Raw genomic sequence first — 13,735 nt, 5'->3', positions numbered from 1 at the left:
TAATAATAAATAAATCTTTAAAAAAAAAAAAACCACCCTAGCTTGTTCTGGACTCACTTTGTAGACCAGGCTGGCCTCAAACTCAGAGATCCGCCTACCTCTGCTGGGATCGGGGATCAACAGCAGGCATTCAGCACCATGCCCTGCGGACTGGCTCCTCCTTTATTGGTCAGCTCAAGGGTCACCTAGTCAGTGAGTTCTGCACACATCCTTGCCCACAGCATCCAGTATTGTTTGTTTGTATGTACTTCAGAGAACTTGGCCCTGCCATCAGTGCACTGTGCGTGCCGGTACCCACAGAGGCAAACTGGAGCAAGCTTAACCATCTAATAGCACTTTTAATCTACACTGCAGCGATCTTGGATGAGGAAGGAAAAAAAAAAAAAGTCAGGACTTGAGACTGCTGGGACAATGCCACAGACCCCCCAGCAGAGGCTAGGACTAGCTGTTATGAGCACTCCAACGTCAGCTCATGATGTGTTTATTGCATTTCTTTAGTACAGTTGGCCTGCCTCACCCCGGACCCAACAGTCTCATCTGTTCACAGCTTCCTGCTCACTGCCCAAGAAAGAGATTGCTTCCCCCAAGACAGCTCTCTGGCTCTGGTCTACTCTGGAGCCCCACTTCTCTGTCCCCTCCCTCCAGGCTAGATCCTGAATTGATCCTGGACCATTCTTCTGGGGCTACATTCACGAGTTATTTTGTTAATAAATAAGCTACCCTTTGGCCAGGGCCTCCTTATGGGTTAGGTGTCTCCATTGGTCCAAGGACCTCAGTGTGCCCCAGCCACAACTCATCTGTCTTCCTGGCATCTGTCTGCCCCTCCTCTGAGTGTCACAGCCATCCTGGCCCCCGGTGTGGGGACCGCCCAGTCACCAGTGTGCGGCGCTACGTGGTCCACGCTCAGCACGCAGCTCAGAGACATGCATCCGCCTGTTGCGACCCTTACGACGAGATTCTGCGGCCACAGAGTGGGGCCCTGACTGCGGGCGGCACATTCGCAGGGAGGTCACGCCTCCACCTCCTCCACCTGGCTCCACCAGCTGCAGGAAGTCCCGGTACCAGAGTTTAGGGCCTGGTGGTGCGGGGGCTGCCGTCTCCTCTGCCCGTGCCAGTCGTTCAGCCTGTACCGCACTCAGGACATGAAGTACCAGGCGACGCAGTGGCTGTGAAAAGCCTTGCTCAACTGCTACGCACAGATACACGCCAGAGTCCTGGCGCCGCAGACCACGCAACAGCAGCCCCCGCGCAGTGCGCTCAACGCGCTCCTCAGCCAGCACCTACGTGTGAAGGCAGGAACACAAAACAAAGGGTCATTGGGAGCCAAAGCTGGACAAGGAAAATAGGCACTGGCACTTAAAGGCTATGTGCTGGGCTGGAGAGATGGTTCAGAGGTTAAGGAGACTGACTGTTCTTTCAGAGGTCCTGAGTTCAATTCCCAGCAACCATCTGTGATGAGATCTAATGGCCTCTTCTGGCATACAGGTATACATGCAGGCAGAGCAATGTATACATAATAATAAATAAATAAATCTTAAAACAATAAAAAAAGGCTATGTGCATAGGCATGGGTAACCTTCAGTCGAAGATTTGCTCTGGGTAAGAGGGCTCATTGCATGGGCCATGGGGTGGATGAGGGCGTCGGGAGGTCTAACTGGACACAGTGGGGCATCACTAGGCTGTGGCGTAAAGCTAAAGACAGAACCAGGATGAGACCTACGTAAGGAGTCTGACTGAGCAGAGCCTCACTGAACTGGATTTCACCTAGGTATGAGGTACAGGCAAAGGCCTCCTTAGGCAGGGCATGGCTTCTCTTCCATGGGCCTGGTTGGGAAGGGCGATGGAATGCACACCTGGGTGTGGGCCGCCTCCCCTGCACGATGGAAGGTCCACTCCACGTGGGCCTGGAGCGAGCGGGGCTCACACTCTAGAAAAGCACTGCCTCTCTCCACACCCAAGACCTTCCTCTCCAGCAGCGCAGGATGAGAGGAGTCTTGAGACAAAAAAGGTATAAAAAGTCAGACAAGGCAGGGTTGGGTGTACAGACTTCAAGGCCTGAGGGTAGGAGACGATAGGGTACTCACCCCCAGAGCACAGGGTGCTGGGGTCACCGTTCCTTACATCTTGCCTCCGGAACCGCCTGAGGGAGACATTAAAACCCGTGAGCTCTTTTCCTCTTCTCTGCTGTCGGCAGAGACTCCCTGCCAGGAGTCTAATCTAGACTCCAAGCCAACCCACCTCTTGGCCGTAGACTGGAAGCGTGTGCAGGCTGACCCGTCCCAGGCACAGTAAGGGTCACGGGCCAGGCAGCATTCTGCACATGCGCGGCCGAGGGCAGTGCAACGGTGCAAAGCAATCTGGGCCACTGCGCTGGGTGATGCCACGTAGAGCTGGTGCTAGAGGGCACAAGAGTCTCCAGTCTGATTTAGGGCAGTCCTTACCTGCCTCCCTTCACTCAGCTAGCCTTTCCCCCACTGGACAAATGCGAACACTGAGGACTCATTGACTAGCCAAGAGGAGCTACACCTGAAACTCTGGGCTTTGAAAACCAAAGAGAGCTGGGCATGGTGGCGCACGCCTTTAATCCCAGCACTTGGGAGGCAGAGGCAGGCGGATCTCTGTGAATTTGAAGCCAGCCTGGTCTACAAAGTGAGTCCAGGACAGCGAAGACTACACAGAGAAACCCTGTTTCAAAAAAAGGAAAAAAGAAAAGAAAACCAAAGAGAGCCCGGCATGGTGGAGCATGCCTTTAATCCCAGCACTCAGGAGGCGGAGACAGAGGCAGGAGGATCACTGTGAGTTCAAGGACAGCCTGGTCTACAAAGCAAGTCCAGGACAGCAAAGGCTACACAGAGAAACTCTGTCTTGGAAAACAAAAACAAAAACAAAGAAAGAAAAGAAAACCAAAAAGAAGCGAGATGCTGGAGTGCTGGTGGTACAAGATCAGCTCATCCCCGAGGCTCAGTTACTCACCCTTTTAGAGGAGATCTGCATGCTGGTGATGGCGGCAGAGTCCTGAAAAGGAGGCAGGACATGGGCATTAAGGCGTAGTGGCCTCAGGTGATGAGCCCTAGGGTGACTGGGGAAGAGGCCTCACCTCAAACACCTGCAGCTCTTCCAGGAGAAGTCCTTCAGAGTTAGGTCGGCTGCCCTTGGGGACCGAGATCACTTTCAGCACGGTGCCCACGTCTGTAGGATGAGAAGAAGGAATGACTATATTGGTTTTCTCTGACAAGCCGTGTGTGTGTGTGTGTGTGTGTGTGTGTGTGTGTGTGTGTGTGTGTGTATGTGTGTGTATGCACATGCGTTTGTGTGTGTTCATGCTCTGTCTCGGCCTTCATCATGCTGGGTCATGAAAAAAGTAAAAAGTGTGGGTTGGGAGCTGGGCATGATGGCGCACGGCTTTAATCCCAGCACTTGGGAGGCAGAAGTAGGTGGGTTGTTGTGAGTTCAAGGCCAGCCTGGTCTACAAAATGAGTCCAGGACAGCCAAGGCTACACAGAGACACCTTGTCTCAGGAAAAAAAATTAATTACTTAATTAAAAAGTGTGGGTTGGGGGCTGGAGAGATGGCTCAGTGGTTTAGAGCACCGCCTGCTCTTCCAGAGGTCCAGAGTTCAATTCCCAGCAACCACATGGTGGCTCACAACCATCTATGGTGTAATCTGATGCCCTCTTCTGCAGATAAAACACTCATATACAATATATAATAAATAAATAAATAAATAAATAAATAAATAAATAAATATATTTTTTTAAAGTGTGGGTTGGACAGCCGGGCGTGGTGGCGCACGCCTTTAATCCCAGCACTCGGGAGGCAGAGGCAGGCGGATCGCTGTGAGTTCAAGGCCAGCCTAGTCTACAAAGTGAGTCCAGGACAGTCAAGGCTACACAGAGAAACCCTGTCTTGGAAAAAAAAAAGTGTGGGTTGGAACAATCAGGGCCACCTCCAGAAAGTGGGGCCACAGCCCAGACAATGATGTAGCTATTAGACTGACCAGAGACAACTTCTACCTCCAGGCCAAGGAACTGGAGGGCACTGTACGTCCTATGGGCCGTCTGATGAGACCCTGACCTGTACCAATGAAGAGAACATCGTAGTGTCCGTCAGCAGCTGCTACTCGGTCTGCAGCGATTTGGGTGAAGGTGTAGCCGGCTCCCACTTGTAGGAAGAGAGGGCGCCCCCCCATCGGCAGGATGGAGTTGTACATGAGAGGGTGGTTCCGAGCAAATTGGATTACGTCATCTGGGAAGTCCTTGGTGGAGCTGAAGGTGCCAAAAGTCTTGCTGGGGCACTAGGGAAAGCAAGGCACGTCAAGCAGAGGCCAGCCCTCCATTCAAAGGCCCTGGGGACATGACAGGTGGACGGGGACAAGGGCCCTGAGTATCTGAACCTTTCCCTGGTGAACTTTAGGCACAGTCTCACTCTGCAATTCTATTTTATGATGATGACATTCCCCCACCCAGACCAAAAGGAAGAAATCAGGCTGGGCGTGACTCCAGTGCTTGGGAGGCAGAGGCAGGTGGATCGATATGAGTTCGAGGCCAGTCTGGTCTACAAAGAGAGTCCCAGCAGAGCCAGGGCTATTACACAAAGAAATCCTTTCTTGAAAAAACCAAACCAGGCCAAGTATAGTGGTGCACGCCTTTAATCCCAGCACTCGGGAGGCAGAGACAGGCATATTGCTGTGAGGTCGAGGCCAGCCTGGTCTACAAAGTGACTCCAGGATAGCCAAGGATATACAGAAAAACCCTGTCTCAGAAAAAAAAGAAAAGAAAAAAAGAAAAAGAAAGAAAAGAAAAGAAAAAAACCAAAGCAAGTCGGGCAGTGATGGCACATGCCTTTAATTCCAGCACTTGGGAGGTAGAGGTAGGTGGATCTCCTTGAGTTTGAGGCCAGCCTGGTCTACAAAGAAAGTTACACAGAGAAACCCTGTCTTGAAAAAAAAGGAAAATAAATTTTTAAGAAAGAAAGAAAGAAACCCAAACCAAAATTAATTATAATAATAAATAAAAGGAAGAAATCAGACCTCACCCCTCAACAGAACCCTCAGGCCAAGTCGCATTCTCCACCCTTGAGACTTTGAAGTTGGTCACTGCAAGCAGTCCCTAGCAACGCACCATGCCAGGTCGTGGGTAAGGGACGCGCCCCTGGTAGGACACCCACTGGTGTGTAGGTCCCTCCTTGTGAGCAAAAGGTCCCAAGAAGGCTCGGCGCACATCATTCATGCTGTACACGCACACGGCAGAGCCCTGGAAGATGCCACTGCAGGCAACGAAGAGAGAGCAAAGTGAGGAAGTGAGGAGCCCAGCAAGCTCAACCGCCCGCCGCAATGAAAAGCCTGCTTCCTGCCCCTCACCTGGAGGTGGAGAAGACGGCATAGAGAAGTGACGTCTGGCGGTCCCGAGAGGACAAAAGGAACACATCCTCTGTAGGCAAAGGAAAGGTTGGCAGGGCAGTACACACACACTTCAGGCTCCTGGACTCTGCACCCTGACTCCTCCCCCCACCCCTATGTCACTCCTCATTGGAGACACTCACGAAGTTGGTCAAAGTGGGTGTCACCCTCCACTCCAGGTACCGAGCACACAAGCCGCGCCTTCAGAAATGTGGTCCATTTGTTGACCAAGCTGCGCTGGCCGCCCAGGTCATTCTGCTCACAGGATCAGAAGGGATGAAAACAAGACCGTAGTAGGCAAAGGGTCAGGGGCAAAGGTAGCCCAGGGGATGTACGGCTGCCAGTGTCTCCTTACCCGGCAGATCTGGCCAACGCGAGACACTGTCATGCGTCCCATTGCTGGTGCTGCTTCCACCGCGGACTCACGGAAGAAGAAATAGATCTTATCGTCATCAGGGTTCTCGCTCTCTGGGATCCAGAAGACCTTGACAAACTTGGGTTCTAACAAAAATAGAAGCCACGGTATCTATGGGTCCTGGCCCTAAAACGGTCAGCATCTGCAATGCAAGAAACAGCCACGAGGGGGCAGTAGAGACCACAGCTACAAGCGCAAGCAGGCTGCCCCACTCCCCTTCTACAGGGTTTCTGACCGGGCCACACTTCCTTAATTTGCCAGGAAGAGAGAGATGAGGTATCCGTTTCCACCTTCATTCATAAATCTTCCTCCTAGCAGATCAAATACTCTGTCCCTGCTTCACTTCCTCTTGCTGTCCCATAGTAAAGGACTCCAGCCCTGTGTGTCTATGTTTTCCTATCACTATTAGTTGTATGAGTCTGTTTCTTCGCTGGCTCTTGCCTGGCGGCCTTTGCATCAGCCATTCCCCTTACCTGGAAAGCTCTTCCTATTCTGTTGGCTGTTCGCCTTGTGTCCTGGAAGCTATCAATAGCTCATAGATCCTCCAAGCACACGGCTTCCCTTCCTCAACCCAGAATCCTTTTCCCTTCTCCGTTTTTCCATTGTTGTCATGGCCACTGGAATTTATCTCGTGTCTCTGTTCTGAGAGCCATGGCCTTAAAGACTCTCATCTGTCTCTGTGACCCTGGCACAGGGCCTGACTATGGTAGATACTTGGGAGGGACTTCACTTTGCCCATTGCTCCCTTGCTTTTTCTTTTCTTTTTTAAGATGTATTTATTTATTATATATTACATATACAGTATTCAGCCTGCATGTACACGTGCAGGCCAGAAGAGGACATTAGGTCCTATTATAGATGGTTGTGAGCCACCATGTGGTTGCTGGGAATTGAACTCAGGACCTCTGGAAGAGCAGCCAGTGCTCTTAACCTCTGAGCCATCTCTCCAGCCCCCCCCCCACCCCCGCCGCTTTTTCTTTGTGTGGCACTTTCCCTGTTGGAGGACAGCATGGCAGTGCCCTCCCAGCGGCCCCACCAGCTTCTCACCATTGAGCCAGCGGGAATCATGGGGCTCTGTCCGGAGACTCGGATTCTGACCCAGGCTGCGAAAGATGGTAAAGTCTCGGCCCATGAGGTCTGCCGCCACCCCTGAGTACAGCTCGTCCCCTGCAGGGCAAGGGGATGCTCAGACAGCTGTGAGCTCTCAGAGTAAAAGTGCCTAGGGAGCTCCGGGGGTGCTCAGAGAGTGGAGGCTATAGGGCTTCTGAGGGGGTACCCTTGGGACGTGTGAAGTTCTAGAGGGTTCTGGAGTTAGATTGGCTGCCAGCCTCTGGACTCACCCACCAGCACGGAGGCAGCTCGGTGCCTCGGGTCGTAAGGACTCTTCCCCTTGCCGTCCTCCAGCTTCCTCAGGTCCAGTCGGAGCACGGGTTCCTGGGAAGCCGTAGAGTTGTTAATGCCGGGTCCTTCGTCACGTGCTTCCTGTGTGCGCCGCCCCCCTCCCCGCCCCTGTCTGGTCCTGGTCTCACCTCCAGCTGGTGGCCCACCTCCACAAATGCACAGGTTGGGTGGAAGGCCCCTGTGCCGCAGGCCAGCAAATGGGTGTGGTTATAGGCGTGGAGCAGCTTCACGAAGTTCATGCACTCGGTCTGGGGGGCAGGTTGGCAGGGGAGGCAGTCAGGTTTTCCCCATCCCTAAGGAGTTGCAGTTCACTAGGGGCGACCCCACCTTTCCCTTTCCTCTGCATTGGTCCAGGGAAGCACTAGCATAAGTTACAGGCACTTGAGTGTCCTTTGTGACAACCTACCTTCACAGGGTGGCTACATGAGGAAGTGTGTGTGTGTGTGTGTGTGTGTGTGTGTGTGTGTGTGTGTGTGCAGCCCCCCATGACTCAGAGGCCCCCCAAGAAGAATCACATGAGCTCCCACCCTGACTCACCACCTCCACACCTCCTCCGCCTTGACCTCCCAAGCCAGAACAGGCTAGCCTCTCCCTCAGCGCTGGGATAAGAGGCCCCAACCCCTTTGAGTAGCTCACACTCACACCAATGTCCTTCCCTGCCCAGTTGCACTCTTCTCGCCATTCCACGGGGGCCGGCCAGGCCAGCTATGGGGAGGGGACACAGGTTAGGCACGGGAGGCACATTCCTCTATTTGGGGGGGTTCCTCCATTCATTTGCCCAACCCTGGCACCTTCTTGGCTCTCTTGCCGATGTTGTCCAGGCTGAGGGAAGCCACATGGTTCTCAGCACCCACAAACAGGCGTCCCCGCTCTTCGTCCACCAGCAAGGCCTCATAACAGCAGGTCCGCTCCAGCCTGAAGGTTCGGACACCATGCTGCGCCTGTAATTCTGCAGGGAGAGAAGCCTCAGAGAACTTTCCTGCCATGACAGAAACTTCCTCTCAGCCCTGCCTAGTTGTCTCTCTGCACACCAAGGTTATTCTTTGTGTGGCCCAAGCCACACACGTGTGCACTTACATGTATGTGGGCTTACGCATATGAAAGCTGGCCCACCCAGGTGCATGTACAGAGTCATAGCGTGGATGGTGCAGCCCCCAGAAAGGGGAAAACAGGTTTGGGAAAACATGTGTAGACAAGTGGGCTGGCAAAGCTGGGAAGCCAGGCTCATGGACTCCCAGGTTCTAGAAAAGACAAGAGTGAGCAGAAATGGATAGGATAGAATGCCATCCCTAAAATGTCAGGCTGTGGGTCTCTTCCCTGTTACCCTGCCTGCCACTAGTTTGGATTCGGCAGAGTTGACTATCAAATGCCACTCAGTGCCCAGGGAATACTCCTCTGTTCAAGGAGTATAAGAAAGGGGCTCTGATGGCTCCCCAAACCTTGACTTCCCTGCTAAAGAGGCATGGCTTGCCTTGGGATACGGGGATGAGACAGAGACAAGGACTGTTGCTATGGAAACAGCAGGGGTCCCTCCTGGGGAAAGCGTGAGGGGAAGGTAGACAGAGAGGTGGCAGACCGAGGTTAGACCGAGGCTAGGTCAGGGTTAGCTGGAGATGGCCCAAGAATACTGCCAGCCTAACAAGTGTCTGGGGATGAGGATGCACACACTGGCACCTGCGAGTCTTTCCATACTGGGCCCTTTCCCTGTTCATCTCAAGCCCGCCGCCCTCCATCTTCCAGGTGCACCTACCTTGAAAGGAGAGCCGAAGGCGGGGAAGGTTAGGGGCAGCATCCCCCAGCCCTGCTGCCCAGAGAAGGGCCAGGCCTGGGATCATGGCGGCGGCCTCGGCCCGCCCCATGCCGGCAGCTCAGGGCGCCCAGGGTTCAGCAGGCGTGTGCGGAGGAGCCTTCAGCCGCCCTGGACTCTGCCCCAGGATCTGGAAAAGAGTAGGCAGAGCAAGGCAGAGAGGGTAAGGGCGGGAGGGCATGGGGGAGTCCCAAGGGATCAGATTACAGCCCAAGGGAAAGAGGCTGGGGGGTCGCATACCGTTTCCTCTCCACCAAGGATGCCCCGCCTGGCCACAATCAGAGACACACCCACACCGGGCACACCCTCAGGGTCACCCTGCACTGGCAGGCACCCGCCCCACCACGTCACCCTCCTCAGTAACCTCCCCTTCTGCACACACACATGCGCGCGCGCACACACACACACACACACACACACACTAATTCGCAAACACTAGGCACCCACTTCATGCCAGCCTGGGGCAGGGACAGGGTACAGATGATGCGGACAAGGTCCCCAGGCAGTAAAGGGCAAAGGGCCAACAAGAAGTCAGATCCTGTGGTCAATTCTGAGGGCACCCAGTGCAATGAACAAAACAGCTGATGAAGGGAGAGTGACAGGAGTGGATGAGGCCTCTGGGGGTGGCAGTGAACCCACAGACTGGCAGGGAAACACAGAGGCACTTTTGAGACTGGAGCCAAGGTTCTGAGTAAGTACAGACATGAATATATTTTTGAGGGTCCCTTTATGAACATGCATACGTGAACAGTGTGTACGTATGCATATGTATAAACATCTATGAGCAAACATGTGTCACCCCTATGTAGATATAAGTTGGGCATGCAAATGTGCATATACACATTTGACACTGTGCATACATCTATTCAGGGTGCAGCAGCATAACATACGCCTGTTTGGTACAGGAGGCACACCTGCGCCGGGGCAGGTGCGTGCACATACATAGTGGACATGCAAGTGAATACAAAAGTAGTATCAATTACTTCCTTTGACAGGTGAGACCTATTCCTCCCAGGCCGAATCCAGCAGGCCTGGCCTTGCAACTGGTTCTTTCCTCTCTGCAGCCTGAGGGTAGAAGGAGCTGGCTGTGCAGAGACTAAAGTTAGGCTTGCCCCAACAGAGGAACGAGGACGCGGGGTGAGGTGACCTCTCTGGCCCACCTTAAGCTTCAGGTAGAACAGCAATTTGCCCTCAAAGTCCCTTCCATCTTGGGATCTTAAGCTTCCCTGACTTTGAGCCGCTGCACTGACCCAGACACCTTGCCTGGCACCCTCAGGTGGGGCCAGGTTCTGGCTTCTCCGGCCACTGTCCTTTACAGGAGCAGGCAGGACAGCTGGGGCACAAGGGCTGAGGCCCCAGTGTGGATTAAAGGGAATTCACTTCTAGGATAGGATAGGTCTCAGGCCTCTCTTGCCTTCTCTCCACACCCCTCACCAGTTTCTGGACCCCTCCCAGGCCAGACCCTATGTCCTTTCTTCCATCTGCACACACTTGCCTGTGCCTCTTCTCTGGTCCTAGCAGTCTGTGAGGCTGGCACGGCTGCCTTCCCACACTCCACCAAGAACTCTGCCAAGGTGTCTCCCACCTTACCTCCTCTTGTCCTGGGGAAGGGGAGCAGGCTAGGGCCCACAGGGCAACGCCCCCCACCCCACGGCCGGCTCCTTTAAGTAGAAGCCCCCGCCCCCACCAGGCCAGCCACCGCCCAGAATACCATAACGTTTGCAGGGCTACAGGGTGGATCGGGTGACCGGCTCAGGCAGCTGAGACTGGCTGCAGACAGTGGCCTCCGCGTGAGTGGAATGGGAGCAAGGGTTGGGCAGGTAGAGACGGCTCTTTCCTGCTGGATCTCAAGGTGACCGGTGCCCCGTAGGGTAGGTAGTCCCTGGAACCTGGCAGTAAGTTAAGGCAAAGCAAGGTAGAAAAGCAGATTCTCCACCCCCACCCCCCACCCCACCTACCCCGACAGTTCAGTGCTGGAGGCAGAAGGAATAATAAGCCAGGCATCCTAGGTCCTCACTTGTCCCTCCACAGCTAAGGGATGACTGGACACTCAGAAGTTGCCTGGGACAGGTGGGTCAGAGGTCAGGGAATGGCCTCTCCTCCCCTCTTCTGGGCCCCAGCCCCAGTCACTTTCTTACCAATTGGATCTCTTAAATCCTTCTCAGCTGTCTGGCCTCACAGTGGCTGCTATGACAGCCAGGCAGGAGAGGGGAGGAAAGAGAGGGCAGGGAGAGTGCGGGCCCCTCCTGGGAGCCCTACCCTGCTGGAGCTAGGGGCAGACTTTGGGGAGGTGGATGGCCTATTGACTCCAGCTCTCTTCCAAGCTAGGAAGTCAGGCCTGTCCATCAAACCCAGAACTAGGTACCCCAGGGAGGTTTGTGGGGTTGTTTTTGTTTGTTTCAAGGGAGGGTCTCCCTTAGCCCAAGCTGGCCTGGAAGTTGCTATGTAGCCCAGGATGGCTTTCAACTCCTGCTTCTCAGGTGCTGGGCCAGCTGTAAGGCAGACAAGCTTTCAGACAAGACAGACTTCTACACTTGACTTCGGTGCCCAGGTTAAGAAGTACCGGGGGGGGGGGGGCAGGGGGCGAGAGATGGCTCAGAGGTTAAGAACACTGACTGCTCTACCAAAGGTCCTGAGTTCAATTCCCAGCAACAACATGGAAGCTCACAACCATCTACAATGAGACCTGGTGCCCTCTTCTGGGGTATATAATAAATAAATCTTAAAAAAAAAAAAAAGTACCTGGGGTTTTGTCCTGTAGCTTGTTCTGGAAAACACTCCCTGTTTGTACTCTTCAGAGCACTTTAAAGGGGCTGGATGCTGTCTCAGTCTCCCCAAAGCTGACCTTCCTCAGGGGTCAGCAGACCTCCAGCCTGGTTTGTATGCCACAGGTGTCTCTGGCACTTTGACTGGGCAGTTTTGTTACATACTGCCTGGATGTCAACCAATCAGAGATAAGGGGACACAGACAAAGATAAGGGACACATATCTCCCCAGGGGCCTCGGAATCCAGTGTTCCTGACCTACCTGTCTAGCCACAGTGGGAGAAGGACCAGGGGCAACAGGAGGGAGACTAGAGGAACATCAGGCTTCCAAGATGAGGCCCTGCCCTGCTCCTGGCCTGGCTGCCTCTCCCCACGGACCTGGGCAGCCTCCCTTGGCTTCATGCAAGCAAACAACATTCTTTGGCTGTTTACAATTTTCCACCCAGCAGCAAGTGTTGCTGAGGCCCCTAGCCACCCCTCTTGTGTCCCCTGTCTGCCCAGACTGCCTTCAGGTCTCCAGGCCCAGGGGTAACATCTCCATTCTCTAATCACCAGCCCCGTACTCACACTGGGAGACAGCGCCAGACCCACACCATCTTTCTGACGACCCGAGCTGAAGGGAACCCGCTGTCCCTGACCCTCTTGAGCCAGGCAACTCGATACTGCAGATATGTCTCCTCACAAGATCTCTTTTCTGCTCCCTAGTTTTATCATGCTGGGCTTAAGGGAGGGGTCCCTTTAGAGGCAGCACCTCAGGTGTCAGTACCTAGGTGTCAGTACCCAGGTGTCATAATCAGACTCCTAAAGACTCTGGAATAAGGCAGTCTTGGTTTGGGTCTGAAACCCAGAGAGGCAGCTGGGGTCTCTATCTCTGCTTGTGTCCCCGCCCCCAGGACATCCACTAGCACAGATCTGCCTGAGTGCTTCCTGTTGAGTGCCCATGGTTGGTACAGCCTGCCAAGGCTTTAGCTTTTCCTTTTGGAAATAACTGGATTGTTGCACCAAGTCACAGGGCTTGCCTCCCAGCCTCTCCTTACCACTAAGGTTACCCCAGCATCCTGCCTGGGCTCCCCGTGCCGTGGCTGCTGTAGGGTACCCATCCGATGAAGGTTGTGACAGTTGTGCCACTGCCCTGGGCTGGGGGTGGGGATCCCAGGCTCCCCGCTCGCACCTGCTTTTGCAATCAAGGCTGGTGGCTGGTTCCACGTTACAACCTTCCTTCCCCCATTAGCCACGTGGGCGCCAGGTCATGCGACTGTGAGGACTGAAGCTAGCTTGGTGCCAGGAGGTGGCAAAGCACAGCCCTAAGGAACCTCTGGAAGTCTAACTCTCCCCCGCCCCCTGCCCCAGACAACGTAACACCTGCCCCCCAGCAGATCTCCTGGGGACAAGTCGAGGGTCTGTCAGGACATTCCCCACCCACAAAACCCCAAGCCTGGTCTCAGTGGTCCAGGAGACGCCCAGCCCACCTTTTGGAAAGATCAGTTTCTCCCCTCCTTGCTGCCCTTCCCTTCTCAGTGGGCCATGTCAGAGCTGAGGTGGAGGGGTGGCAGGAGGGGCCATCAGGAGCCTTGAGCCTTTAGCTGTGGCCCTCCCCCTACTGGCTCCACCCCTGCCTTCCCTCCCTCCCTTGTGCACATTCCTCGCAAGCTGAGGTCAGCCCCTCTGGGATGGGGAGTCCCCCCCCCCCCACAGCCACATCACAGTTCCACACTCCACACTCCACACTCACTCCTGTTTTCTTCATTGCTCGGCAGAGTGGGGTGAGGAAGCAAGGGGAGTGGGAGTGGGGCCCCGTTCTCCACAGCCTTTGAGGGAGGGGCTATACCAGGAAATCTGCAGAAGTAGACCGTATGGCACTCGGCACTTATCAACGGACATTTACGTAAATGATGTTTACAAATACTACATACCCAAAGCAGGACATAGAGAGCATCTCTGGAAGTCCT

General features: G+C 54.3%; 1 protein-coding gene across 6 annotated transcripts; it reads right to left on the bottom strand.

The window, feature by feature from the left end:
* Positions 1-318: 318 nt before the first annotated feature.
* Positions 319-13,370, bottom strand: SEMA3B (semaphorin 3B). 6 transcript variants are annotated; one of them, XM_084752667.1, is made up of 21 exons: positions 13,256-13,350; positions 11,764-11,954; positions 10,733-10,910; positions 10,517-10,622; positions 8,965-9,151; positions 8,006-8,163; positions 7,857-7,919; positions 7,343-7,462; positions 7,154-7,247; positions 6,861-6,980; positions 5,754-5,899; positions 5,542-5,653; positions 5,360-5,429; positions 5,121-5,265; positions 4,075-4,294; positions 3,098-3,189; positions 2,974-3,015; positions 2,239-2,396; positions 2,085-2,140; positions 1,854-1,993; positions 319-1,280 (listed from the first exon to the last, which is right to left on the bottom strand). In XM_084752667.1, exons 5-21 carry the CDS (start codon positions 9,071-9,073, stop codon positions 873-875), a joined length of 2,253 nt encoding a protein of 750 aa, XP_084608793.1. In that variant the 5' UTR covers positions 9,074-9,151; positions 10,517-10,622; positions 10,733-10,910; positions 11,764-11,954; positions 13,256-13,350; the 3' UTR covers positions 319-872. The 6 variants fall into 6 exon arrangements, with proteins under 6 accessions (XP_084608793.1, XP_084608792.1, XP_084608794.1 ...); XM_084752666.1 differs by lacking the exon at positions 11,764-11,954 and having other exon boundaries at positions 13,256-13,370; XM_084752668.1 differs by lacking the exons at positions 11,764-11,954; positions 13,256-13,350 and adding an exon at positions 12,049-12,064.
* Positions 13,371-13,735: the final 365 nt, after the last annotated feature.

Source organism: Acomys minous (genome assembly GCF_964271855.1).
Source record: "Acomys minous genome assembly, chromosome: 13".
In the NCBI taxonomy this organism is placed as follows: domain Eukaryota; kingdom Metazoa; phylum Chordata; class Mammalia; order Rodentia; family Muridae; genus Acomys; species Acomys minous.
This window is presented reverse-complemented; position numbering and strand designations above follow the sequence as displayed.